A 27,922-nucleotide genomic window follows, 5' to 3' on the forward strand; every position below is an offset into this window, starting at 1 on the left:
TTCCTTCTCCTATTTGTTTCTCAACTGCCTTTTCTGTCAGTGTCTTACAGATTCTGAAGTGCAAATGCTCACCCTGAAAACTTAATTATCAGCTCTAGTAAGACTGTAGTCTCACTCCAGCACTCCCCTAGGTCCCATTCCTCAACAAACCTGGGCAGTTTGGGCGGTCACATGTTCGAGACTCTGTGGCTGTACAGGCGTAGCCACAGGACCTGGTTCGCTTCTGATTGCCACTTCCACAGGTTACACTGCAGACAGACCATGGGCTCCAGTCTCCTTCCCCATCAATGTAATCTGGACGGAATGAAAGGAGATGGCCTCTGAGGCTAGGTGCAGACACTCTCACACACATGCTTAGACAACTGGCCTTGTACAGAGATTCAGATTAGCCCGCAGATTCTCCGCCGGCTAATTTCATACTTACCAGGGACCACAGTTGAAATGCCACTGGATCAACTGGAGCCAGAAATACAGTATCCAGCATTTTACTTTTTCCTAAAATTTCCACATTTTCAAAGTACAGAATCATAGAACTTTCATGATGTAAACAGCCTTAGACATCACCTAATCCAACATTTTCTTTTTACAGATGAGGAAACTGAGGTTCAGACCAATTAACACATAGGAGGTCATACAGTGGCAGAACTAAGACAGGAGCTCTGGGATTCCTATTTCAGTGAGCTTTCTGCTCTGCCCAATGTCTTCATGATTTCTACTCAGTTCATCTTTAATCTCTTTCTAGTTTTGAGCCTTACAGAGCCTCTGCTCATTTGAAAAGGTGATCATAGAGATGTTTGTGTGCTTTGATGAATAGATAATAAAAAGTATATAAAGGTAACAAATCATCGGTGTTGGATAGGGCAAGAATGGAATCCACATGTTTCTACCTGAGATTTAGGCCTGGTGCCAGCCTTAGAGTCGTCCAATGTTCCTAAGGGCAGAACTATTTCAAAAAAAGCAATTCTCTCCTTTTGATTCTTGGCAGCTCAGAATTTTTACCATTAGGCAGAGTGAAGAGGCATTTTATGGTTATGTGCTGATCTCTGCCCATGAGAAGAAAATACCACTACCTCCAATGGAAGACTCCCTTCTTTTTACCTCTCTAATAAAAATAATTTTTCCAAATTTTGATTCTTCTGTTATGTAGAATAAAGTTTTCTAATCATATAATGAAAGCAAGTATTTAAAATATCTTCTTGCTATAGATTCAGGCTATTTTGGTCTCCCTTCTCTCTCTGTCTCTGTCTGTCTGTCTGTCTCTATCTCTGTCTCTGTCTCTGTCTGTCTCCCTGTCTCTGTCTCTCTCTCTCTCTGCTATACCTACTTGTCTGCATTTACTTATTGACTTATTTTCCTTATTAAAGTAAAAATTAAAGTATTTTGCAGGAGCAGAATTAAGGAGCAAACCTGATATAATTAATGGTAAAGTAGACTCACCTGAACCCTGGCCCTGATACTTACTGGTTATGTGACCCTGATGGAGTCATTTAACATATGAAGGTTAACATCTTATCTTTAGATCTCTCCATATTTTGTGACAGTTTTATGAACCTCAGTTTCTTCAACTGTAAAATCTAGGGGCATTGTGAGGTAAATCATGTGCTATAAAAATGTGAATTGTGGTTAATGAGTGATTTTTTTCCCCTTCAAAATCATGGGTTTTAGAATCAGAAGAGACTTTGGGGATCAACTAGTCCAGAACACTTATTTTATAAGCTTAGAGAGTTAAAGGAACTTGTCTATGGTTAAGAGTGATGAGCTTGGAATCTGGAAGACCTGAGTTCAAATCCAACCTCAAACATTCACTAGTTGTGTGACCCTGGGTAAACCACTTAATCCTATTTGCCTCAGTTTCCTCATCTGTAAAATGAGCTGGAGAAGGAAATGGCCAACACCTTCAGTATTTTTACCGAGAAAACCTCAAATGGGATCATGAAGAGTTGAAAACGATTGACCAACAACCACCAAAGTCACACAGGTAGTAAATAAGAGTCAGGATTCGAACACATTCCTTGCTCACCTTCTTAACACTAATAGAACTCTCCCATGAACATCAGCAATGTCCTTGGGGAATTAATATCGGCAGAGTTCCCCTTGTGTCAGGCTGAACATCCAAGGGCAGTGCATTATATGCACATTTGTGTGTACCCACACAAATACTCATATACACACATACATCATCCACATACTGTATAATTTTAACTTTTTAACATTTTTTTAAAGGGAGAGCCATATTGAGTCTAAGTTATAGCTAGAATTTTTTAAAATCCATAAAAAGTGGCCAGTGGGAAAGTCAGAAGTAGCCTAGTAAATCACCTGGCTACATATCAGTTGTATAATAGGTGCCAGGCTGGGAATCCTGCCTTGGGACGCCTGTGTAAACTATAAGACTCTTCAGTGAATTCCAACTGGATGGCAGGGTTACTGAATGCTCAATGCCCAACTAAACATATTCTTGGGCATTTGTCATCTAGAAGAACGTCAACTTGTAATTTTTCTTCTCTATTAAATTGAAATAAATTTGTTTCTTAATTCCCTGCAAAACTGGAATGGAACAGAATAAGCATTTATATAGTGCCTACTTTGTACAAGGCATCTGCTAAGCACTTTATAAATATTATCTAATTTGATACTCATATCAATCCTGGGAGGCAGTTGCCATTATTATTCTCATATTATAGATAAGGAAACTAAGCTAAACAGAAGTGAAGTGATTTGCCCAGCATCATGCATTTAATAAGTGTTGGAGATTGCATTTAAAACAACCTCAGTTCTCTATCTACTATGTCCTCTAGCTGCCTGTAAAATTTAAGTGTTTTGCTCAAAATTCCAAACCATTTTGGAAAAATACATTGGAACCCAAGCTCAAATTTTATTGCCTCTTTTCCTCATTTATTGTGTCTTTTTCTCATTTATTGTTCCTTGTGAATTCATCTATTAAGTCTAGATTATAAAATTATGAATTTCCCTTCCCTTTGAGGAATAGAAGATTACAGAGCCATTTATCATACTGGTAAGTAATTTTAAATGCTCACAAATGCAGTTCCTTTTCAAAATATCTTTATATTTTTCTTTACAAAATTAACTATGGAACATTTATATAGTAATATGCATAATCATTTCCACCAAAGATTAACAATCTAACACCCTCCTGAGCAGCAAAATGCTTCTGCAGCTTGCCATGAATATCAATGAAAATACCATTTTTTGGAGATCATATTTGTTTAATGATTTTGTAAGACAGAATGGGAATTTCTGAATGTAGAAGAAACTTGAAGGGCAGCATTGATTTTATTTTTAAAATTGTCATTATAAATATATATAATGAGACCTGCTTCATTCTCTTGCCGATCGCAAATCTTTGCTTAAAATAGGGAATTCACATAGGGATAATATTTCATTTTTATAGTGCTTTATATTTTTCAAAGACAACAGTTGTCTCAAACAGGATGTGACTTTTGTTTCACAAATGCCTTTTAGAGATTAAAAAAAAAACATCAGGGTGTTTTGGGTACCAGATTTTCGCAAGTTAGTTTTAGTCTCAGTGTTGGGGCAGCTGAAGTCATTTGATTCAACTCACCTGATGGGGAAGAAATCACCCCAAAGGAAAAGCAATTTGATATAGTAGAAAGTTCACTGACATTCAAGAAGCCTGGCTCTACCATTTATTGGCTGTGTGATCTTGGGTAAGGTGTTTAATTCTCTCAGTTTGCTCACGAGTAAAATGTTCTCAATGATCTTTACATTTCCTTTTAGCTAACATGTTCTGTTATTTTATGAGTTTGGGTTGGGAATCCAAAAATCTGTCTCTACCACTTACTAGGTTTGTGACCTTGGACAATCGGCTTAATCTTATGGGGCTAACGTTCTCCATCTGTATAATGGAAGTTTTAATACTTATACAAGCAACAGAATTTTTATGAGAATTGGATGAGATAATGTATGTAAACTCTTAGTGAACCTTGTACTAAAAAATGGTAGCTACTTTTTAAGTATTATTATGCTAATTAATTAAGATAATTATGCTAATAATTGTGAAAAATGATTTTTACTAACAGGGAAAATGAGTTACAGAAGTAGAAATGAAGGAAACTTAGGGAGGATATGATCATCATTTCTTCAGGTTTGTGATAGAGAAGAAAAAAGCCAGGTGTCATCTAACATGTACCCTAGGTTTGGAGGGAGCAGATTTTGTGGGGTTCAAAGGAAGACTGAACCATAAGGATAAAAATTCTACAAGTGAAGTCAGCCCAGGAGGGAAAAGAAACTCAACAATGAAATCTTAAAGACACTAAGGGGAAATGATTTTGATAAGGATTTAAAAAATTGGAGTTTTCTAGCAGAAGCTAGAAGACCACTTTCTAGGTATGTTTTAGTGGGATTGTGTGTGTGTGTATGTGTGTGTGTGTGACTGCGAATTGTTTGAAGAGATTAATGTATGTGGATATGGTTCTTGTTTCTTTTGTTTTAAAAAAATTTAGATACAAGATATGAAAATAAAGGCAATTAACATATAAAAATATGTCATGTCAGGAATGGTAAATTCAGAATGATTTAAGGCAGCTCAGGTAAAAGAAAAAGAGAAGAGAGTGTTTTATTTTCTTGTGTTAGATAAAAGAAGGGAAAGAACAGTTTTGGGGGATGGATGGGATGATGATAGCTGACAACAGAGAGCTGTAATATCAAATTGGAAAAGGGAAAATGTCCCAATTTCTCCTCCCAAAAAATTATCCATGTTCTAACAAGAAAAGAAAACAAGGAGGGAGAGGGAGAGGAGGGAGAAAGAAAGAGAGGAAGAGAGAGGAGAAAGTTTTCTATCTAGAGGTGGATAGCATTTTTCATCATAAGTTCTTTAGAACTGTGGTGGATCATTGTATTGATCAAAGTTCCAATTTTCAAAAATATGGGAAAAGAAAGGAGATAGGAAACTAAAGGCCAATGAATGTAACTTTGATTCCTGGAAAAATTCTAGGAATGACCATTAAAGAAATAGGTAATAGAAATCTAGAAAAGGAAATAGCTATTGTAAAGAGCTTGTGAGTATGGGTTTATCAAGAATAAGTCAAGCCAGAAAAACCTTATTTCCTTTACTGAATTTAAGATTACTAAGCTGCTATACATACAGTTTACCAAGATTTTGCCAAAACTTTTGCTAAAGTTTTTCATACCATTCTTATGAAAAAGATGGACAAATGGGGACTAGATGATAGTTAGTGGATCTGGAACTGATTGAATGTCTGGATTCAAAAGGTAGTCATGAATGATTCAGTGCCTATTTCAGCAGAAAACCTCCATTATTGGCCCCCAGAGATTTGTGCATGGCTCTGTAACACTACAATGAATTGGATAAAGGCAGAGGTGAAATGTTTACCAAATTTCCAGATGACGCAAAGCTGTTGGAAAAGCCAACATACCAACTAAATAGAGTCAGTATCTGAAAAGATGTTTATAAGCAACAACATTGGGTTCAATGTGAGAAGAAATTCAATAGAGATAAAATATAAACTCAAACACTTTGGTTAAAAAATCCCCACTACATTAGAAATATAAGATGGGGAGCCATGGTTAGAAAGCAGTATCTAAAAAAATTTGAGTTTTAATGGACTTAAAGCTCAATATTAACAGTATGTTATGGAAACCAGGAAAACTATTACAATCTTGGTCTTCTTTAAGAAAGTCACAACTTTTAAGAATAAGGAGGAGACAGTCCCATTGTACTTTGATTTGATCAGACTACATTTGTATTATTGTATTCTGGACACTACAATTTAGGAAATTACGTTGATAAACTAGAGTGTCCAGAGGAAGGCAACCAAGATGATAAACGGTTTTTTATTCCATGCCATATGATAATAGGTTGAATGGACTAGGGATGTTAAGACTTGGAGTGACATGATGGTTTTTTCAAGCATCTGAAAGGCTGATGTGTAGAAGAGAGTTTAGATTTGTTCAGTTTGCCGGCAAAAAACAGAAACAGGAACAATGGGTGGAAGTTTCAATGAGGAAAATTTAAGTTGATGTCAGGAAAAACCTCCTAATAATTAAATCTTTCCAAAAGTGGAATGAGCTTCCAAAAAAGCTGGTTAGATTGGAGATTTTTCAGCAAACTGGAAATGATTGACTATTTGTCAGGTATGTGATAGGAAGATTACTTTCTGAGATTTGCATTGAATTAAAAAGATCTTGAGATTTCTTCCAAGAGCAGAATTATGTGATTCCATCTTTGTAACCTGCCAAACGCTATGCAATAATCTTATAATAATTATTACATTATGAAACCATGTCTAATTGTAGAATGCTATACACCTATATATCTTTAGACATATTTGTGAATCCCTACTTTGTCTCTCCAGCCCTACACTGAGGCTTCTTAGATCCAAGTAGAATTCTCTTACTTAGAGTTTATGGTCATGTGTCTATAACTAAAATGTTAAAAAATAAAGATTACCTTTCAAAACTTTCAAAAAAAATCACAAAAAGTTAATGGCTAGATTCCTATCTATCATGGGCAGCTAGGTAGCACAATGGACAGAGCACTACTCCTCTTAGAGTCAGGAGGACATGAATTCAAATCAGCCCTCAGACTCTTTACACTTAGCTGTGTAACCTTGGGCAAGTAACTTAACCCTTATTTTCTTGCCAAAAACAAAACAAAACAAAAAAACAAAAACACAAGAATTATTTCACTTTTATCAGCTATTTGCTTACCTCAAGCAAATATGAAACTTCATGATGGTTCTTAGGTCAAAATCCCTATCTATAAATTTCCTCAAAGATATAGAGGTTAATTAAAAATAATTAGTAAATCACTTTACCTGGTGAGTCTTTCCTTTCCTAACCTTGGACAAACCCAAGGTGTTGAAATAATGATGAGTGCTATGGTCGGTAACTATTAAAATTCTGAGCTAGATGATTTTCTTCATTCTTTTTTTTTCCCTTTGTGTCTCTGGAATGTTTTGAAAGCTCTTGGAGTTGTTCTGATTATGGGCATGTCTAAGGGCATTTTCAGGCATTAACATTTCTGGCTGGGAGATTTTTTACATTTTCTTTGAAAACCAGAGGAAGTCATCTTTGGTAAAGTATTAGTTGACATGGGGATGCTTTGATGTTGGAATATATAGCAATAATAATAGGCTATGAAAAAGAATAAGGGGTCAAAGAATCTGGATGTTATGTATAATAAATCTATTATTTATAACTGTCTTTATGGATGTTGAAAAATTACTAAACTTCTTTGGACCTCCGTTTCCTCATTTGTACAGCGAGGAGATTGTGCTAGATAGTCTCTAGCTTTCTATTCTACTTTGAGGGCCTGTGAAATCAACTTTAGCCATATGTTTTTATACCTAGAAACTCTTATTTCTAACTTTACAAGATAGTCTCTTTTTATTATTTTAATTGCTATTTTTATTTTAATAAGAAATAAAATTATTATTTTATCTTTATGTCATCTACATCATCTCTCCCACCTCACAGCCACAAGCCATTTCTTTTTATAAACTCGGTATTGTAATTTTTCTTTGAAAGCTTCTGCAGTGATCTGTGGTTGAAGTCATTTGAGTTCTGATGACTAAAATTTCTGCCCATCTCTCAACACTAGCTTAAGTCCCATATGTCAACCAAAGCCTTTCCAATGATGCTGGTCTTTATTTCTTCAACACCATTCAATGTAACATTTGCAATATTCTGGTGTTTCTTTATGTTTCAGTAAGAAATTATGTTCTTTGAAGGCAGATCTCTATCTTTAAATTCTATTGTATTCTTCATAGCACCTTACATGTCAACTGAATGGTATGTGCTTTATAAATACTTATAATTAGAACTAAGTATTATCCATTTGTCTTAGGCTGTGTAAAGTGGTAAAAACAGAACTTTGGGATGAGCTATTATAAATCTTGTCTTTGGCTGCCAATCTGAAAAGATAAGTTTTCTTTCCTCAAATATTTCAGTGCAATGTAGAAAGAAGTATTCATATCTTGGACAGGAGGGATATGGAAGGGCAGTATTTTTTCTTTACAAGTTAGAAATCCACATTATCCATTTTCTTAGATGAAAAGGCATAATTGATCTGAAGTGATATATGCCATCTTTTCTTTGTACCAGCTTTTTCACTAGAAATGAGAAACCTGGTGAAAGTTTTGTTTAAGAAATGTTTTATCTAAACAATTCAGGACTAAATATGAAACCTGATGAGACTGAATTATAGCACCTTGGCTACCTGTGTTTCCTACACATGTATATCTCCTTTTGTATTCTCCACATATGTACATTTTCCTCTTTAATTCTGAATGCATTATAGGGGGACAGTGTGTACTATAGAGAAAATATTTTGTTACTACTTTCTTACTGTTTTCAGACAGCAATTAGGCAACCAATTGCCTGGCTAATTGCCATGAGAAATGAAAATAAATGTGAAGTTCTCCAATTTACTGAGGACTATCACTTGCTGTGCTAGAATTAACATGTAAGACACACACATACAAAAATTATTTAGGTAACATTCATCTATTAGCAATCAATGCAAACTATCATATAATATGGTCCTGGCAAAGAAAGAAGTAAAATGAATTTTCTTCACTAGCTCTACTGTAACTAAATTATTTTTAGCATGGGTTTTTACAGTAAGAAGTTATCAATTTTGTCCTTCATCTTTAGATAGGAAACTCAATTTTACTTTGAAAAACAGAACAAAACAAAACAGAAAAACCTTAAAGACCCCTAGCTAAACAAAAAATGCTTCCCTTATAGGGTAATTGGTATATATTTTAAAATTGAAGTCTTACCAGAGAAATGTGGCTTGCTAGTGTCTCACTGGGGCTTCTGTTAAGTTTAGTCTTTATGAGATATGTTTCACAAATGAACAAAAGCCACATATTGTAAACTGTGTTTTACTTGGCTTTGTGTCAATAATGTCTCATCATTCTCATTTCCTCCCCTAAATAGTTGTATAACACTGAATGGAAACTCACCATATTCTGGCTGTTCTTTGGTTTCAAAAGTCCGATGGCTTGGGGCATGGCGATCCCATCCCCTGGGGGGGTTGAGGAAGTTGCTATCTTCTGTAGTGCTATCAAACTTGTAGTCCTGGTCACCACTGTTTACCCTTGTCAAGGTGGAAGACCTCTGCCACCAATTACGCCAATCAGGTGATGGGATTGGCCAGCTGGGCTTGTTTTCTGGGTGCAAGTCTTTCTCTGACTCTGTGTCTGGACCATCAACAACCTCTATGGTAACCTGGGGGATTCAAAGCATGCAGAGAGTGAGGGTTCATTATCCCAACTCACATCTCTAGGGAGTGAGGGTCTTGGGAGACTGTTGTAGTAGGAAGAACAATGGTTTGGGAATCAAGAGATTTGAGACTTAGCCTGATATATCTCCTAGTTGGCTGAGTAGGACAAGTCACAAGTTTCCTCATTTATGAAATCTCCAAAATCCTCTGGTAATAAAAAGTTTGATGTTTTCACACTTTAAAACTTGCTATTGCAGAAGGAAATGAATGAGGAACACCTTATTAGGTAAGAGAGCAGTGTAAGCATAAGGCTATTAGAGTCTAGACATAAAAAGAGAGGTCTTCATTTCATCACTAATGAAATTAAAAATTTTATGCAAAGTTGAAATAGGGGGGAATGCAGGGTAAAGTAATCCATAATACTAGGTCCACTGAAGTTACCTGTCCTCCTATTGGACTCTGCAACCTTCTGGGCACCCTCATCTGCCCTGCCTAAATTTCCCTGCTCTTTACTTGCCCTAAGGATACCTAGATTCTTCCATTTTCATTTCAGTTGAGCTCTCCTATATGTTGTCTGTCTCCTCCCTCTCCCCAACTAGAATATAAGCTCCTTGAGAGCAGTGATTGTATAACTATTCTGCTTCTATCCCCAAGTGCTTAGCATAGTGCTTGACACACTGCAAGCATTTATTTAATACATTTTTTATTCATTCATAGTGAATAGCAGTCAGCTTCTTCAGGTCTCCATCCTATCCACAGACTCTGTTTAGCCTGAGTGATACAAGATAGAGATAGAGGGTTGCTAATCTCTGGTCTAACTAAGATTTGCAGCTAGAAAACCCAGGAAATTAAGAGATCTGGGCAAAATTTGATAGGTGCTCACTACTGCTTGAGGATAACTCTTTTCCTGCAGCTAAAGCTCATCACAGATTAGTGTTGCCAAATTCCAGAACGAAACCCCTGAAGCCAGGGCAGGTAGAACCTGCCCAGAAGTTAAAGCTTTTGCATTTTTAAACCCACTCTGCCACAGCCACAGGGCTGACAGAATGGAGCTTCTTGGCTCTGAGAGACAATCAGCTTAGTGAGGCTTGTTCAAAAGACTTGTTGGACTTCTTTGGACATCACACAGGTCTTGCAACATCACTCTGGATGAGTTATGTGTAAATGAATAAGAAACACACACTCCAAAATAATAAGGGCAAGCTGTGCTAGGCAGATGCCTTTTCGGTTTTGCTCTAACCCGACATTTGAGGAGGGATCGGAGATGTCCTGCCAAATCAAACTAGTATTTGCCCATCTATGAAACAAACAGCCCCTTCCCTTTCTGTTAGAAAGGAGGAAATATGTTAACTGGAACAGGCTTTATATTGTTTACTTTGAAATTGCCAGCTAAATTATTTAGTTATGTTTCTTGCCTATTTAAGAAACTGAAAAGGCCTTTCACCAGGTGGAAAACTATGGGTTCCCTGGGACTTAGGAGATAAAATATCATTAGCCAGAAAATGCTTCCTTAATGCCTTTGCTGGTTCTACTTTCTCACTCTGGAAGATCCTTCTGTCCTTAAGGCCCCATTCTCTCTCTTTGGCTAGTTCCTTCCAGAACCTCCGTTTTGAGAAAATGTTTAGGCCAGTCCCATGCCCACTCCTTCATTGCTCTCTTAGCTCCACATCAAACTCTCTAGCTTCCTCCTTTATGACTTGCACAAATACCTTCTTTTTCTCCCCTTTCCTTTTTTGCACCTTTCTGTATGCAGTAGAATGTCAGTTTATTGAGGGCAAAAACTGTCTTTCTTTTTTTTGGATCTTTATTCCCAGCACCTAGTATATATTAAGCACCTAATAAAACTTTCTGACATGTATGGAAAATGCATATTAACATATGAGGCTTTTCACAAAAAAACAAGGTCCCTGTCAGACTAATCAATTAGGAGATTTATTGTCTGTCTCCTACTCAGGTAAATAGTAATAATGACAGCATAATGATAATGGTGATGGCGATAGTCTGAGGGGCTTGTCAATGAAGGCCTGAAAAGAAACAGCAGGAGTCTTCTGTCTCCCAGTTCTTGCCATACACTCCCCCAGTGAACATGCAGATGAAGAAGCATCTGCATCGAAATAATCAAATAATTAATCTTTTCTTCTTTAGGACCAATGGGCAGACATTGAGGGCAAGATATTTGTGCCAAGAGGTGTAAGACTAAATGTAGTAAAAGACATTATAAAACATTTCAGTATAGCACAGTAATCCATGAATCTGAGTCAATGCTTAGGCTTCTTGTCAAATGCCATATAATGTGTCCTTCTCACTCTAATACAGAAAGTTTGTAAGTCAGTATTACACTGGTACCCAAAAGGGGAATGAAGTCAGAACTCTGTTGCACTGCTTTGATGTATGTCCATCTTTACATACATTGATCTTTTGACTCTTTTTCAGATTCCTCCAAAAAAAGAATGGAAGTGGGGAGGAGGAAAGGGGGGAGAACATATTTCAGTACCTATTGTTTCTATCTGTAATTAGTGGCAGGGAGTAGGGAGGAGGGACGGGAGTAGAGAACATAACCCAGGAAGTGGAAAAGACTAGAGCAGAAGAATCGTTGCAGTTCAGTAGTGCAGAACCAAGTTGGGCAGTCACAGGACAATACACATATTTCCTCTTTGTCGACATAAAACTTTGCATTTACAACCTTGTTCCCTTTTGACTACAGATGGAACAATTGAGATGCAGTGACTGTGAGGCTATTAAGAGACTGCAACAGGCCTAGACAGCCAGAGCCATACAAACCTGCAATTGTGGTAATAAAAGAAGTCTATGGGTAGGAGATAAGGTGGACTGTGCCCAACAGTTTGGTATTACATTTGTATGCAGACTGGAGTCAAAGTGATTACTTCGACAAAACAGGCCCTGCAATTTCTCCAAGTTGGGAATAAAAACAATTTCATGTTTAAAGTCATTACCGTCAATCCATGTGTTTAGAATTGTGACACAGATCCAAACAAAATAGGTTTGTTGGTTGGCCATGCAACGAGTAGCAAAATAAGTTTACTCCAGTTGTTATATCAATGACTGAATCTCAGCAGTTTAGAGTTTTCTTTTTCTCTTTAATTTGTACCCTCTCTGCTCCAAGTAAATAAAAAAAACCCCAAGGATCCTCCTTTCCCCATATTTCATTAACAATATGAAAATTTCACAATAGTATTTTCTAAAAAGAGACTAATTTTTAACCTAAAATCTTACTAGGTCATGATTTGAAGTTTGTCATTAACCAGATTGCTAATTTTATTTATTTATTAAACCTTTTAAAATGAAGAGTATCCCAAAAGTCTTAGTGCAGTTCCAAGCTTTATCTTCAGAAGTATGAAACATACATACTTACAAAAAACATCATTTGGAAAATTAATTATTTGCATTTCTCTTACACTTTGAAGTTCTGTGAATTTAGACATATGAGGCATTCTGTCATTATGTATTATATGTATGACAAATGACAAGTTTCTAATGACAAATGACACTTTCTTAGACAAGTGAATGGATAGTGGAAATTCCTTGCTTAGTTAGCCTCCTGGATCATCTGATTTTTTCTTCAACAGGCATGTTAAAACTGTCACATATGTATCAAAATTTCAGTCTTTAGCTGATTCTAAGGCTAGGCTTACAAATGCAATCTCCTTTCAGTCACTAAGCCTTAGCTGATGAAGGTGTTTACAAACTTTGCTAATAAACCAGAGTGATGCATATAACACAAGGCAGTAGCTATGATAAATTATTTTAAAATAGAAATCTTTAAAATTTTAAAATAATTAGCATTACCAATTTTTTTTTATTTGGTTGTTAAAGCTTAAATTTGCACTAATATTTTTGGTACATACTGGAGAAGAAATGAATCTTATACCTTTATTACAATAACTACTGACAGAGGGCTTTAAATTTCACAAAGAGCTTTAGATACATAATCTCATTTAAACTTCACAACAACTTTGTACAGAGGTACTTAGCTCCACTTTACAGATAAGGAAACAGCAATTTAGAGTTGGCTAAGCAACTTGCCCAAGTTCACACTGCCAGTAAATGTCATAGACATTTACTTTGGATTTGAATCCATGTTTCTTCTGGTTTCCAAGTCCAGTGCTACATACTGTCACTATTTACCTATTTCTTCAGAGTCAAAGAATCTTGTTATAGAGCAGTCTGTCAGCTGCAACAATGTGAGGAGCTTGATGTTGGTGTCAAAGTCTAGCAAATTTCCAACATCTAGTCGAGTGTTCCTAATCCTTTTTCTTCTTCCCCTTAATGCAATTATGTTTTTTGTATTACAAATATATCTTGTATTCCATCTCCTCCATTACCACATGTGAAAGCATAAGAACCAAAGTTCTCTAAAGAACTCTCAAATAATGCAACTCCTGGCAGAATCTCTCTGACCTTTAAGGGAATTTGCTCACCTTGTGTGCTCATCTAGACAATTCTCTTTGGGAATCCTGTCTTTCAAAGCCTCTAAGAGATGCATGGGAGAGTACTATGTAATTCTTCTGGCTTCTTTCTACTACTTATGGAAGTTCTTTAAAGACAAACGCTTTGCTTCCCCTTTGTTCAAAAGGCTCTTCTAAAAGAAAAGGATAACTTCTGTTCTTTGGGGGCTGTTTTCATCATAACTACTCACATGACAAGAAATACACCCACAGCTTCTTCAGAGCATGAAGATCTATTATCTATATTTGTGAGATGAGAAGACAGGTCTCATTTTTAAGATAGGGAACTGAATTCCCCTAGATCCCAGTCCTCAGCAGTAGAACTGGGGACTGTCTCCAGGTGTTGCTTATTGCAATCTGCTTGTTGCAGGTTATTTTGTCCACAAGATGACAGTATCATTCTGGGGCCCATTTCTGGACAATCTTAGCAGAAAAATCACTAAGCAGATTAAAAAAAAACTCAGCATGTTGAAATTACTTCCAATTCTCATTTGTACACAACTGACTGTATATCTTCTTCTTTATTAGACTGTGAGCTCCTTGAGAGCAGGAATTATTTGCCTTTAGGTTTTCTTTGTATGATCAGAATTTGTCAGAGTGCCTGGCATATAGTAGATGCTCACTGACTGATAATGGAACTTTCAATATACCGGAGATAACAATATTTGGGAGAGACAATAAAGGTTTGTTGTTCTGGATTTATCTTTTTTTAACTGGCTAGGGAAAATTTCAGATTCCAATTTAAGACCTATTGTCAATGTTGACACTTTAAAATAGATTTTTCCCCCCAAGGGAGAGAGGAAATCTAAAGTAAAAGTACTCAGAGTGTTGTAGTGTGACTCATCTGATTGTATGGTGGAGTTTAAGAGCCTTGTGGCTATGTAAATACATTTTAGCAGAGGAAAAATAAAAGCATTTGGATGGCTGGTGTGTTTTTCATAAGTCTTTTTCAGTGGAAAGAATGGAAGAAAATATATATATTAGATTAAATGAATGTTAATCTCAGATCATTCCAGAAAGAGAAATTTTTGGTGGTTAAAATTACTGTAGCAATGAATTGATGCCCTAAGCCCAATTATAAATTTATTTTAGGGATTTTGTCTTTTCACTTGGGATTTGCTAGCTGACAATCAGTTGTATTCTTAAAGCCAAGTCAGTACTATGGTTCAAGTAAAATACATCCCAGGTGTTTTACTTTTTTTCTTAAAGACTTTATTTAAAAAAAATTAACTTTATTACATCAAATTTAATATTAAGAATCACTTCACCAGTCTGAAGCAATTTATTTTTATTTTGCACTTAGTTGGTTTTTTGTCTCCAACCAATAACTTCCACGGCCTTAAAACCAGACTTGGGACCATTAAAATGAAGGCCTGATTAATTTTTTTTTTAAAAGACTGCTTGACTTATTTGGAGGGAAAAAAAAAAAACTATAAAAGGATCTCAGCTTGTGTCCTATTCAGCATCATTCTCTCTAAAAGGCTAGAAGCAGAATGGGACTGGGGATATTCCTTCTCTTCTCTCAGTTTGCCAGTTTCTTCTTAGAAAGATGTTGGGCAGCTTCAGAGGGTCAACGAATTTGGCAAAACAGCTGCCTTGCAAGACCTATGTTTCCTTTCCCCATCCCACTTCCTCCCCTCCCCTCCCCAACAGCTCCCTAGTACAGAGCGTGGGAAACCTTTCTAGAAATTAGAGGGACAGGGGAGTGAGCAAGTTTAGTTGAAAGTGGAGTATCAAGTTCCAAGCTTAGGCTCCCCATCAGAAGTGAGGAATAGGTGGGGGCAGGAAGGGAGGGAGCAAGTTGCCAAGGAAAGAGGGAAGAAAAGGGGGGCATTGGTAATGGAAACAGATTCATTGATAAACCCCCTTCACCTGGCTTCACTCTGCTTCACATAGGAAGGAAATGCTTTGACTGGGCCCTGAAGTCACCAGCAGGGCTGTCTGCCCTGCTGAATCAACCATGTGTCAAACCAGTGAATTTCAACAAAAGAGTGGAGCTGTGAGGAAGGGGAGAATGTTGCCAACACGGAAACATATCACCCCCTTTTAAAATGCACCTCATATTTTAAAGGACCACCGGGGAATTGGTTTACTCAAGTGCAATGGTGCATTCGGCTGCAGCCGCCACCCCAGCGGTCAGACCAGCTCCGAAGCAGCCCCAACCCGCACGGATGCATCTCTGTGCATAAGCAGCCCCAAGGCTGGTGAAGCAGCAGCTGCTCCATTCTTTCTTGACTGACCAATGCTCAATGACTGTTCTTTTGTGGTCTTCCACAGACATGAGGCCATAAATTGAGTTCAAAATACAATTTTTAAGGGCTGACAGGTCATCAGGTCAACAAAACACTCACCTCTTCCTCCAAAAGGCAAATAAACAGACTGAAAAACTGTATCAGGAAAAAAATAGGATGGCATAGCTGAGAAGGATGGGAAAAGGGGATGTCTTTTGGCTCTTGTCCATATTTTTAACTGTAATTGTATCTGGGCAGTGATCATCTGTGTTTCCAGTACATTCAGCCAATTGCTTTTTTGTTTTGGAATGACGTAATCTTTATTCTGCCAGCCTTGGGGCAACCAATATTCTTTTGGCAGCTTGCTGATCTCAGTTGTCCCTAATAGTAACTGAAGAAAAAATGGCAGTGCTCATAAAAATGTCACATCCTATTCTCTGGTCATAGCCTCAAAAGCACTGCTCATGAAAGGATTACAGAAATACAACTTCAAACATTTTTCAACAAATGAAATCTTCAGAGAATCATGAAGTACACATTTCTTCCTCCCAGGGACTGAAAAAGCAAGACTGTAAATGAGTCACTCAGAATTATCATAGGTGTACATGGGCCTGTTTAAAATTGCCTAAAGAGAAGCACAATGGATAGACTCCTTGGCCTGGAGTCAAGAAGACCCAAGTTCAAATCTAGCCTCAGATACTTACTAGACCCTAGGCAAGTCACTTAACTCTGCTTTAGATTTCCCATGAGTAAAATGAGTTGTAGAAGGAAATGGTAAACTACTTCAATACTTTAGCCAAGAAAATCCCAAATAGTGTTGCAAAGAATCCCATAGGACTGAACAAAAAACAACAAAAAGATTAAAGCTAACTATTTCCATTTGTATCACATCAGCAGCCACACCTCCACAATTTTAGGCTAAAGGAAACAGGATTCTGAGAGACTGCAACTAAATAAGTATGAACAGCTGAATAAAGCCTTCTCACACTAGGCTATTTTTGAGATTTATCCTCTCTTCCTCCTCCCTCTTTTTCTTCTCTCCCCGCTCCCTCTCCCACTCTTATTTCTTTGTTTCTCTTTCTCTCCTTCTTTTCTCCTTCCTTCCCTTTCTCCAATTATCCCCTTTCTTCTTCCATATATCCTCCAACCTTTTGTCTTCCTTAATTACACTCTGTTCCCCCATCTCCAGCCATGAATAGGAATGTTTTCAAAGCATTCTTCACTTCATATTCAGTTAAACAAAACAGCTTATTATGATGAAAAATGAATTGTAAACTTGGCCACTTTGGCTACTTCTCACACAGACAGATTAGGTGTGCAAAAATTAGGGTCCATTCTTGTTTGTCGTCTCCTGCTTTCTTTGGAAAAGAAAGTTTCTCAGTTGTGAACCCCAGAAAAGTAAAGCTGTGACCATTTTGTACCAAAAAATCTAAAAGTCATGTAAAATGTAGCTAATTTAATTCTGGATAGCCTATACCAGCTCCCAGGCTTACTTTATCTGGAAGAGAGAGGAGGAAGGTTGAGAAATTTCCCCAAACTTTGTTCTTGGCTATAATTGTGTATATTTAATAATTTCTTAACGAAGGAATACTTCCCCTTCCTCCCCTGCTCTTGCTCCCATCTTCCTACTTTTCAGCAGCTTGTTTTAGTTTTTGGTAATTTTTTACATTTCTCTTTAGCTCACTCTGGGGCAGCTCAGAGGGTTAGGCCTGAAGTCTGGAAGACTTATCTCCCTGAATTCAAATCTAGCCTTAGACACTTACTAGCTATATGATCCTGGGCAAATCTAACCTCATTTGCCTCCATTTCCTCAACTATAAAATGAGCTAGAGAGGGCAAACCACTCTTATATATTTGCCTAGAAAACGCAAATGAAATCACAAAGAGTCAGACATGACTGAAAAAAAATGACTGAACTGAATCCCTAGTACCTGATACAAGTTCATTAGTCTATAACTTATAGTCTTCTCAGTTTCTCTTAATGTTAATGTCCTCTCTCTGTTTTTTTTAAATTAAATTTCATTTTTTCAATCATCAAAACTCACCTCTTCCTTTTCACCTTTCCGCATATGTATGTTTGTGTGTATATCTATCTATCTATATACACACATTCACATTAAGATAAAAAATATATATATATATAAAGATATAAAGAACATACATATTTATGTATATATATTCATGTATATGTATGCATATAAATGTATGTGTATAGACACAGAAATATATCATATATATTACATAATGTATGTGTATTACATATACATATAGTCTCATTTTGTACTCTGAAAGATGTGGAAATTCAGATCATCAGCAATTTCAGAGTAGTAATGATGAAACATGCTGAGAAGTAAAAGCCTCAGAGTTGTCTTTACAATATTGTTGTCAGCATATGAATTATTCCATTACTTCTGTTTAATTCATTCTGTATAAGTTCACATAAATCTTCCTAGGTTTATTTTCTAAACCTATTTTCATCATTTCTTAGAGCATTATAATATTCTGTCATATTTATGTACTATAATGAGTTCAAGAGTCATTCCCCAATTGATGGGCAGTACCTCAGATTCCAATTCCTTGACATTTCAAAAAAATGTAAATTTTTTCCACTTAGAATTTATTTTGTTTAAAACTAATCTGTCCATTAATTTTCCTTTCCCCTTATTCCTCCTTCCCTATTCTCCCTACTTCCCTCCTATTTCCCAGTTGAGTGAAATATATTTTTGTATTTTTCTCCATATGTGTATGTATGTATATTATTCTCTCCTTTGACTAGTTCAGATAAAAGTGGGATTTATAGTGCCAATAGAGCAGTAATGAATTGAACCAGCTACACCCAGCGAAAGAACTCTGGGAGATGACTATGAACCACTACATAGTATTCCCAATCCCTCTATTTTTGTCTGCCTGCATTTTTGGTTTCCTTCATAGGCTAATTATATACTATTTTAAAGTCCAATTCTTTTTGTACAGCAAAATAACTGTATGGACATGTATACATATATTGTATTTAACTTATACTTTAACATATTTAACATGTATTGGTCAACCTGCCTCTGGGGGAGGAGGTGGGGGGAAGGAGGGGAAAATCTGGAACAAAAGGTTTTTCAACTGTCAATGTTGAAAAATTACCCAAGCATATATCTTGTAAATAAAAAGCTATAATAATAATAATAATAATAAAAACAGATAAGGAAAAAAAGTGGGATTTAAAGTCAGATGCTTTCCTCTCTTCCTCCCTGTTTGTATGGACTTCCATCTCCACACCAAGATTAGGACATTTTTTTCTTGTAATTTTTCTTTTTGTTTCCCACCCAATATATTCCTTTTACCTTCCCTAGAACCCCTCCAAGGCTTTCTGTCTAATTATATGTCTCCTTATAAGCCCTGATAATGATAGGGTTCAGATAGCCCCTTGTGAATGAATGTTTATTCTTGTTTACATGTTTGTGTTACTCAACTTTTGTGCTAGTGCTTCAGAATTTCTATGTGGTTCTGTTCCTTTCATAAGGAATGCTTAGAAGTATGACTTTAATTCATTAAAGATCCTTTTTTTTTTCTTTTGTAAGATAATCTATTTTGCTAGAAAATTACTCTTGGCTGTAAGTCTATATCCTTTGCCTTCTAGACTATTATTATCTAAATACTCCACTACTAGTACCTTTCCTATTTTAACCATTTTCCCTTTATTTTGAATATAGCTTGTTTGTAAATATTTGTTTACTTGCTATCTGTCCCTTAAGACTGTGTTCTTAAAGTTAGGGACTGTGTTTTGACTCTTCTTATATGACCAGTGCTTAGTATAGTGCCTGGCACATAGTAAGCACTTAATAAATGTTTATTGTCAGACTCACTGGACTTTGTTCTGTTGCAGAGGAGGGGTAACATGCTTTAGGAAGATCATTTTGGCCCCTGAGTGCAGGATAGACTGAAGTGGGGAGAGACTTGAAGGAGGAAGACCAATCAGGAGGCTCTTGTAATAGTCCAGAAGTAAAATGATTATAGCATACATCAGGTGGCAGCTACATGAATGGAGGGAAGGGGAAGTATCAGAGAAATCTTAAGAAACAACAAGACTTAGTAACAGGTTGAATGTGATGGATGAAAAGAAGTGAGAAATCAAGAATGATATCAAGGTTGTGAGTCTGGTCGACTAGGATAATAATGGTACTCTCAATAGTAATGCTGAAATTGGGAAGAGGGAAATATTTTGGGGAAAAGATCACAACTTCTGTTTTGGCTGTGTTGGTTTCACCTCATATAAATAAATCTTATTTTGTTAGAGGTTCTTTTATTCAGAGACAATTCAATAGAAAGAATAGGTAATAGATAATGGAAGGAGCCAATACTGTAAATAATGCAACCAATTACAATAATTCAATCTCAGTGATCAGTGATCTAAATAGTTCTTGTCAGTTAAATTACCATTTATATGCAAATGACTGTCATATAGATATAAATAGCTTTCATCTCTATCATCAGTTCAAATCATTATAATAATAACAGTTAGTACTGATGTGGTACTTTCAGATGGGAAAAACTTTAAAAAAATATCTCATTTGTTCCTCACAACAATCCTGGAAGGTAGGTGTTATTATTACTTCCATTTTATAGATGGGGAAACCAAAACAGGAAAAAATAAAAGTGACTTTCCCAGAATCACATGGCTGGTGCCTGATGCCATTTTTGAATTCAGGTCCTATACTCTATTCACTGTGCATCTAGCTTAAACTGTCTGCTGTACATACCTATATCAATGTCCTATCTCAACAAATCCAAAACAAAAATAATAATCTTTATCCCCAAATCTGTCCTTCTTCCAAATTTCTCTAATTCTCTTGGAGGCTCCACGATTCTTTTGGTCTCCCAATTTTAAAACCTCAGTATCATCTTCCACTCCTCCCTCTTTATCCCAAATATCCAATCACTTGTCAAGTCTTGCAGACCACCACCACATCTTATTCAATTATACCTTTCCCTCAAGTCAGCCATCATTCTATGTAAAGTCCTATTCACCTCTTGCCTAAATTATTGCAGCGGTCTCCTACTTGATCACTCAGCAAAAATTTTCTTCATTTTCTTCTTCAAGAAAGTTCAGTAACTGTAGCTCCAACCTAGTTTTCTAGACTGATTGTACATTATTCTCCTAACACATTTCCAGCCAAATTGTCCTACCTGATTCTTCACGTTACATTATATCTCCCATTCCTATGCCTTTTCATTTGTACTTTTTGGAATCCTTAGCTTGCATTAAGGCTCAATACAAGTGCTATCTTCTACATAATATCTTGCCTGACATTTACCTCTCAGTTGTTAGTGTATCCAAATAAATTACTTTGTATTTATTTAACTCTATCTGTTTTTTTATTTTTTATTTTTAGAAGAGCCTAAGCTCTTTGAGGGTCTACTAGATCATGCAGTAGATTCCTAGAGCCAGGAAGATTCATCTTCCAGAGTTCAAATCTGTCCTCGGACACTTATTAGCTGTGTGATTCTGGGCAAGTCACTTAGCTTGTTTGCCTCAGTTATCTTATCCGCAAAATGAGATGGGGAAGGAAATGGCAAACTACTCCAGTATCTTTGCCAAGAAAACTCCAAATGAGGCACAGTGTTGCACATGACTTAAACAACTACTCAAAAACAACAAGTTTCTTGAGGGCAGGATTTTTTTTTCTCTTAGTAACCTCACTAGCTGGCACATTTGTGGTTTTTTTGTTTTATTTATTGATTTTTTGGTTGAGGATCCAGATTTGTGATTTCACCTTCTAATGTGGAAACTCCCTGCCTCCAATTGTTGTTCAGTAGTTTCAGTAAATCCAACTTTTCATGATGTTAATTAGAGTTTTCTTAGCAAAGATAATGGAATGGTCTGTCATTTCCTCCTCCAGCGCATTTTATAGAAAAGAAAGCTGAGACAAACAGGGTTAAGTGACTTACCTAGGATCACTAGTGTCTGAATTCAAATTTGAACTCAGGTCTCCTGACTCTAGGCTTGGTACTCTATCCATCATGCTATCTAGCTGCCCTCTCCAATATACATTAATAATTCAGTTCCCTGGAACACTGAGAGATTAGTGACTCACTCGTGTTCAAGGAACTATAATATGTCAGAGGCAGGATTTAATTTCATATTTTCCTGAATCCAAAGTCATCTGTCTATCCTCTGTACAATACTGCATCTGACTGCATAGCAGATGCTTAATAAATGCTTGTTGAATTGAATTGTCACATATTATTACTTTTCACTTTATGAACTATTTGAGGGCTGGGACCCTTGAGTTTTTTTTTTAAACATATTCTAAAGTGCCTAGGTACAGTATTTTACATATAGATAAGCAGTAAATAAATATTTTTTTAAATTTTAGTTCAGTTCAAGTTCTACTTAGAACTCAAGAAAAGCTCCTCAATTTCTCTTTCTCTTCTCATTGTTTTGTAAGTTTCTTGAGTACAGGAACTATATTTGCTTCTTTTTGTATCCCTAGAGTTCAGCATGATATCTAGTACATAGTAGGTACTTAATAAATGTTTATCGATTTTTTCAAACTGGCATTTTAAACAAAATAGACCTAAGAAAGGATATTTGCATTCTTATTGTACCTGGCAGAATTTTTATAAAAGACATGAGAACACTGCCACTAATTTAGTAGTGATCAATTATTCCAGCTTTCATTTCGATGCACTCTCTGCCTTGACTTAAATCTAGCATTTGTTGATGGGGGAAAGGGGTGTGCAAAGTTATCCCCAGCTCACTGAAAGGAACTGAAAATAACTTTGAAAATTAAAAGAGCATGAAAGTGGAAACATCTGCTGGGGGTCAGGAAATTATTATTAACCACTAAGCCAATGCCCTGTTCTGTGCAATTAGATAAATAGGTGATAGAAGATCACAGTGGAGAATTAAGATTTAGAGCAGGATTTGGCCTAAGTAAAATTATACAGCTGAAGAAGTCAGTGTTTTTGTCTTCCCAGCCCTGTATTTGATTATGCACTCTGTAAGTGTCACTCTCTTCCAGATCACAAATTCCCTCTTTTAAAACTGTTCTTCAGAAATTTCTTATTGTTTGCATAAATGAGATTAAATCAATGTGTTTTACCTTTCTCAGGGGTATTTCCATTTTAATATACTACCCACTACTATCCCAATAACTAACAATATCTCACCATCTTTTTCTCTCCCTCTACCTGTTTTACTAAACCAGGGGCCATAGAGAAACAATCACTCCCTCCCCTTATTATCTCAGTTTTATTCTCAACTTTTTCTAGTCCAAAATCCACTACAATCCTGCCCTAGGCTTACCTTCTGAGATTCATATTTTATTTTCTCTTTGTTCTGGACTTCTTTCTCTCAGATTCCTTCCAGCTACTAGTCCTCACTAAGTCAAGATTTCCTTTAGATGTCCCTATATCACATACTGCTAAATGGAGCTTAAGAAAGTTACATAATCAGGTTGCCTGGGGAATATTATAAATTCTTATTATCCTCATCAACTGTTTTCACATGTAAACAATGAGCTCTTTCCCCTTTCACTTCATCTCAGCATCCCCATTCTCTTCCCCCTTTCTCCAATTTCTGATGATGAGATAGCCCTACCCAATGCCAAAATTAGCCCATTTCTTGTGTCCTTGATCCCATTCCCTTCCATATCCTTCAGAAAATTGCCCCTTCAATCACTATCAGTGGATATGCCATCCTGAATGTGCTTAGAGAGGAGGCAGCTATTAGTAACTGGTTGCTGTAGGCTCTTGTTTAGGCAGCTAGGTGTCCTGGGCTTGAAGTTAGAAAAATCTGTGTTCAAATATTGCCATTTACTAGATGCATGATAATGGGCAAGTCACTTAACCTCTCTCTATCTCACTTTTCTCATCTGTAAAATGACTCAAAGATCTCTAAGATCTCTTATACTTCTGGATCTATGACAATATGATTTCTCCAGAACTACTATTTTTCTTCTTTATTGACTTTAAATATGTCCATTTTTGAAAAAAAAAAACCCTCCACTAGATTTTGCTATCCCTTCAAGCTGGGATAATATATCATTCCTCTCTTTCTCTGCCACACTCCTCAAAAGAGCTATTTATAATCCTTTCTTCTCTTCTCCAATTCTTCAACTTTTCTAATTAAATTTTGTCCTTAAAGATACAAGATGAGGGTATAATTATCTGGGAAATGATTTAAAAGCAACAAGGATCACACATTTCATTTAACCCCCAATAGTTTCACTTTTTGATCAGAGCACTTTACCTGAATGTTTGGATTTTGTCCATTGATATCAGCTTTTGAGAGATCTGGAAAGTTTGGTAGATCTAAGAGAAAGGACCTGGGACCATCTCTCTGTAAAGATGTATGGCTGTGCTCTTGCCTGAATCGTTGCTTGGGGAATGGTCTGTGTGCAGCTTGATGGTCAGGATACTCCCTCTGCTCTTCCCTGGTGAGTGAGAAACTGGGCTCTGATAAAGAATGGCTTTCCACATTGAGGTTGTTCTAGGGGGAAAAAAGAAAAGTGTTAAGTCATTAAAGAAATAACAAATCAAATAAATCACCAAAGTCAATCAGAAGCTTTTAAGCTCACACGAGCCCATGGATGGGAATCAGGAAATTGGCATGTTATTTTTAACATTGTAACTAATTCATTATCATTCATAATCAGGAAATGCTGCCTCTCTTTATAACATTTGTTTCTCTATCTTCAAATACTGCATCACTGTTGATTCCCCCCTTTTACTTGAGAATTTAGTGAGGATTAATGAAATAATGGTTATTGTATTGAATGGGAAGGGTAAAAACCACAAAACCAAAGTACCATCTTGAACTAAGATGGATGGTTTTCTAGAACTAAATTAAGTAAAACCAATAGAGTTCACCACCTAAAGAAATAAGAAAAAAAAATTTCCCTTTCTTTTCCCATCTGGTACCATTAATGTACTGTGTGTATGTGTGTGTGTGTGCACATGCACACACATGTATGTGAAGCAAAACTTTTTCAATGATTTTAGTTCTGTTGACTTATTAATTTTTATCCTCTAATTTGAGTTTTGAACAACTCAGATTCTCAACCAGGTTCTCATTTCTACTTCTTCTCTCTCCTCATTTGGCATATTTTTCTTGCACCTAAAGTATCTTTTTTCAATCTTTTTTTTTTTCAATTTTCAAGCATTTAGTTTTTTTTCCCTTTTCATCCCCCTCACTGAAAACAAAATATAAGCCTTGTAACAATAAGAAAAATACAAGTAAGCAAATTACACAGAGAATCTTTTTTTATATGAAACTATTTATTTGATGACTCAGAAGTTACTACCATCTTCCCAGTCACCCAAGCTTTAAGTCTCAAGGTCATCGTCAAATTTTTCACTCTTACTCATCCCATTAATCCAATTCTTTGTACTTTCACTGCATCTCAGAGATATATTCCATATCTCTGTTCACACCTTCATTATACTGTTCAGGTCTCCCACCTGGACTAAAGAGTCTTCTTATTTCCCATCGCTCTCTGATACAATCCATCCTTCGTTCAGCTGCCAAAGTGATTTTTTAAAAGTCTGACTGTGTCACTTCCCTTACTCCATGAACTCCAATTTTTTTTATCTTTTTATCTTTATTATCTTCTGTTTTAGATAAAAACTCTTTGACATTTAAAGATTACAACCTGATCCCTTCCTAGCTTTCCATCTTTGACACTGCTTTTCTCATATATTTTATGATCTAGCTACACTGTTCTACTCATGGACTCTTGACTACAACATTCCATCTTCTATCTCAGTACCCTTACATTTCCTGTCCTCCCATCTCTAGAATGTACTTTCCCCTCATCTCTACCTTACTTTTTTTCTATTTCCTTCAAGATTTAGCTCAAATTCCACTTTCTGGCCTTTCCTGATCCCTCTCTGCTAATCATTTTCCTTCTCAGCTGCCTTCTGTCTACTTTGTACATATTTTTAATATCTAATTATTTGCATATTGTCTATCCCATTAGAATCCTTAGCTCCTTGGAAGTATGAATTGTTTTTATCTTTCTTTGTATTCTCAGCACTTACCCCAATGGCTGATATATGATACATACTTAGGAAATACTTGTTGATTGAAGACTGACAGTAGTTACAACATAATCTCAAGAAACCGAAACCAAAAAAAGGCATGAGCATTTCTGCCTTGGTGAGAAATATATGAGATGGTTGAATAGTGAGTCAAAGGATTACGAAGAGTCCAGTAGGGACAAAAAGAAATATAAAGGACAATCCTAGCCCTGTAGGACTTTATAACATGAACTCACTAATGGTAACTGAAATGAACATAAGACACTCCTTACAATGAACTCCCTAGCATGCACTGTCAGTTAGGGGCACCATAGGGATGATGGCTATCTTCAATTCTAGGGGTAACTATGTAGGGAGTTATTCCTATTGCTACTGATGTGGCTGTTGTGGCAAATGATGTGGTTGCAGGCACCAGATGATGTGATTTAGGAGAGCACCAAATGTTGGGGTTGGGTCATGTGAAGAATTCACAGTGGCCATTCTCTTTGACAAAAGGTAGGTTTATTTAGGAGAAAAGATTACAAGCACAATGAAGAGATACAGTCGAGAATTGGGAGAACACATAGCAAGGAAAGGGATTTTAATAATAAATGATGGGAAAAGACAAGTTCTCTGGTAGAATTGACTATTAGCCAGGAGAAAGGAAATACTCCGAAAGGTTGGGGCATGCCCTTAGCTGGGAGGCTAAATCGTAAAAGGGATTTAGCACCCTAAAAGTGTTAGCTATAAGGAGAAAAATACTATATGGCATAGTGGGGATATGAGAGGAGAGACAAGAGGAAATATGGTGGGGGTTGAGAGAGAGATACCATGTGGCTTGAGGAGGGAAGGAAGGGGAAAAACACCAGCAGACAATGTGATGGCAGACTGATCCAAAAGGGTTCAGCAAAAATGGTATAGGCTATGGACAGATTTATAGAGAAAACTTAACCTCAGGAACATGACTGGGATTTCTGACAGGACATAGAGGGTAGTCATTGGGGGTTTGACATAACTTGAATTTCTTGGTTGGACACAGCAAGGTGGAGTTATGAGGTTAACTGATCCCTATCAGTTCCCTTCCCTGTTTGTCTTGGGGCAATACTTCAGTTTTTCTCTGCCAACTGCAACCCAACCATCCAAGACTTCATCACTACTATAGCTCTTAAATTCCTATATCCCATTAAAAATCAGACAGAACTTAATTAACTCAGCAATAATATTTACTAAAAATTCAGAACAAGAATATCAAATATAGTCCTAGAATTCACTCTTCCCAAAATACACACTCCTGGAAATAATGGGCTCAAACTAAAGAACAATGGTAGTGAGACATATGGATATATATGATGCAAAGAAAGATCACAATTCCTTCAACAGCAGAGCTGGAAAGCTTCTTTTGACAGAGTCCTACCACAGCTCACTGGTAGATGTGGTATTTAAGCTATTCACCCTCAGCACTTAGACTCTGGCGCCTACCACCTTCCAAGCAAATCATCCAAGAAGTCAAAACCCTAAAACTTAGCGCTTTCTTTTGGATCACTGTTTCCAGTTCAGGGCTGGATCTCTAGGTTTAAAAAATCAAAATCTTACACAAAATTATGATGACTTTTTAGTATCTTTTCCAAATCATCATATTTAAAGGCTAACCCATAACTTATTTTCCCAATAAGTACTAAAGAGTTCAGAGGTTCTGGCTTCCTCAGTTTTTTTTTTTTTAATTTTTATTAACAACATAAATTTTTCCATTGGTATATGCAGGTGAGTGACTTAGGAAAGGTAGAAGATAATATGTACTTGGGAGACATGTTCATTATCTCTGCATCCCTTTTCATATGAAAATTCTATTTCTAAAGTTTAACATCCCTTACTAGGAGCAAATGAGTTCATGAAAGATTGAAAACGATCCACTTATCTGAAAAAAGCCCATAGTCTAGGTAAGAATGTTCTCTGAGTTGGTTTCACTCGGACAACTCATACATGAA

General features: G+C 36.4%; 1 protein-coding gene across 2 annotated transcripts in view; it reads right to left on the bottom strand.

The window, feature by feature from the left end:
- The window catches only part of ISM1 (isthmin 1), a 94,560-nt gene that overhangs the window by 15,050 nt on the left and 51,588 nt on the right, over positions 1 to 27,922 (bottom strand). The window contains exons 2-4 of one of the 2 annotated variants that reach the window (XM_051975910.1): positions 24,169 to 24,408; positions 8,970 to 9,234; positions 151 to 294 (exon numbers count right to left, since the gene is read on the bottom strand). In XM_051975910.1, the coding sequence (XP_051831870.1) occupies positions 151 to 294; positions 8,970 to 9,234; positions 24,169 to 24,408 (649 nt within the window). The remainder of the gene's footprint in view (positions 1 to 150; positions 295 to 8,969; positions 9,235 to 24,168; positions 24,409 to 27,922) is intronic. The other variant, XM_051975911.1, reaches the window with a different exon arrangement.

The sequence above is a fragment of the Antechinus flavipes genome, chromosome 2 (assembly GCF_016432865.1).
Source record: "Antechinus flavipes isolate AdamAnt ecotype Samford, QLD, Australia chromosome 2, AdamAnt_v2, whole genome shotgun sequence".
Classification (NCBI taxonomy): domain Eukaryota; kingdom Metazoa; phylum Chordata; class Mammalia; order Dasyuromorphia; family Dasyuridae; genus Antechinus; species Antechinus flavipes.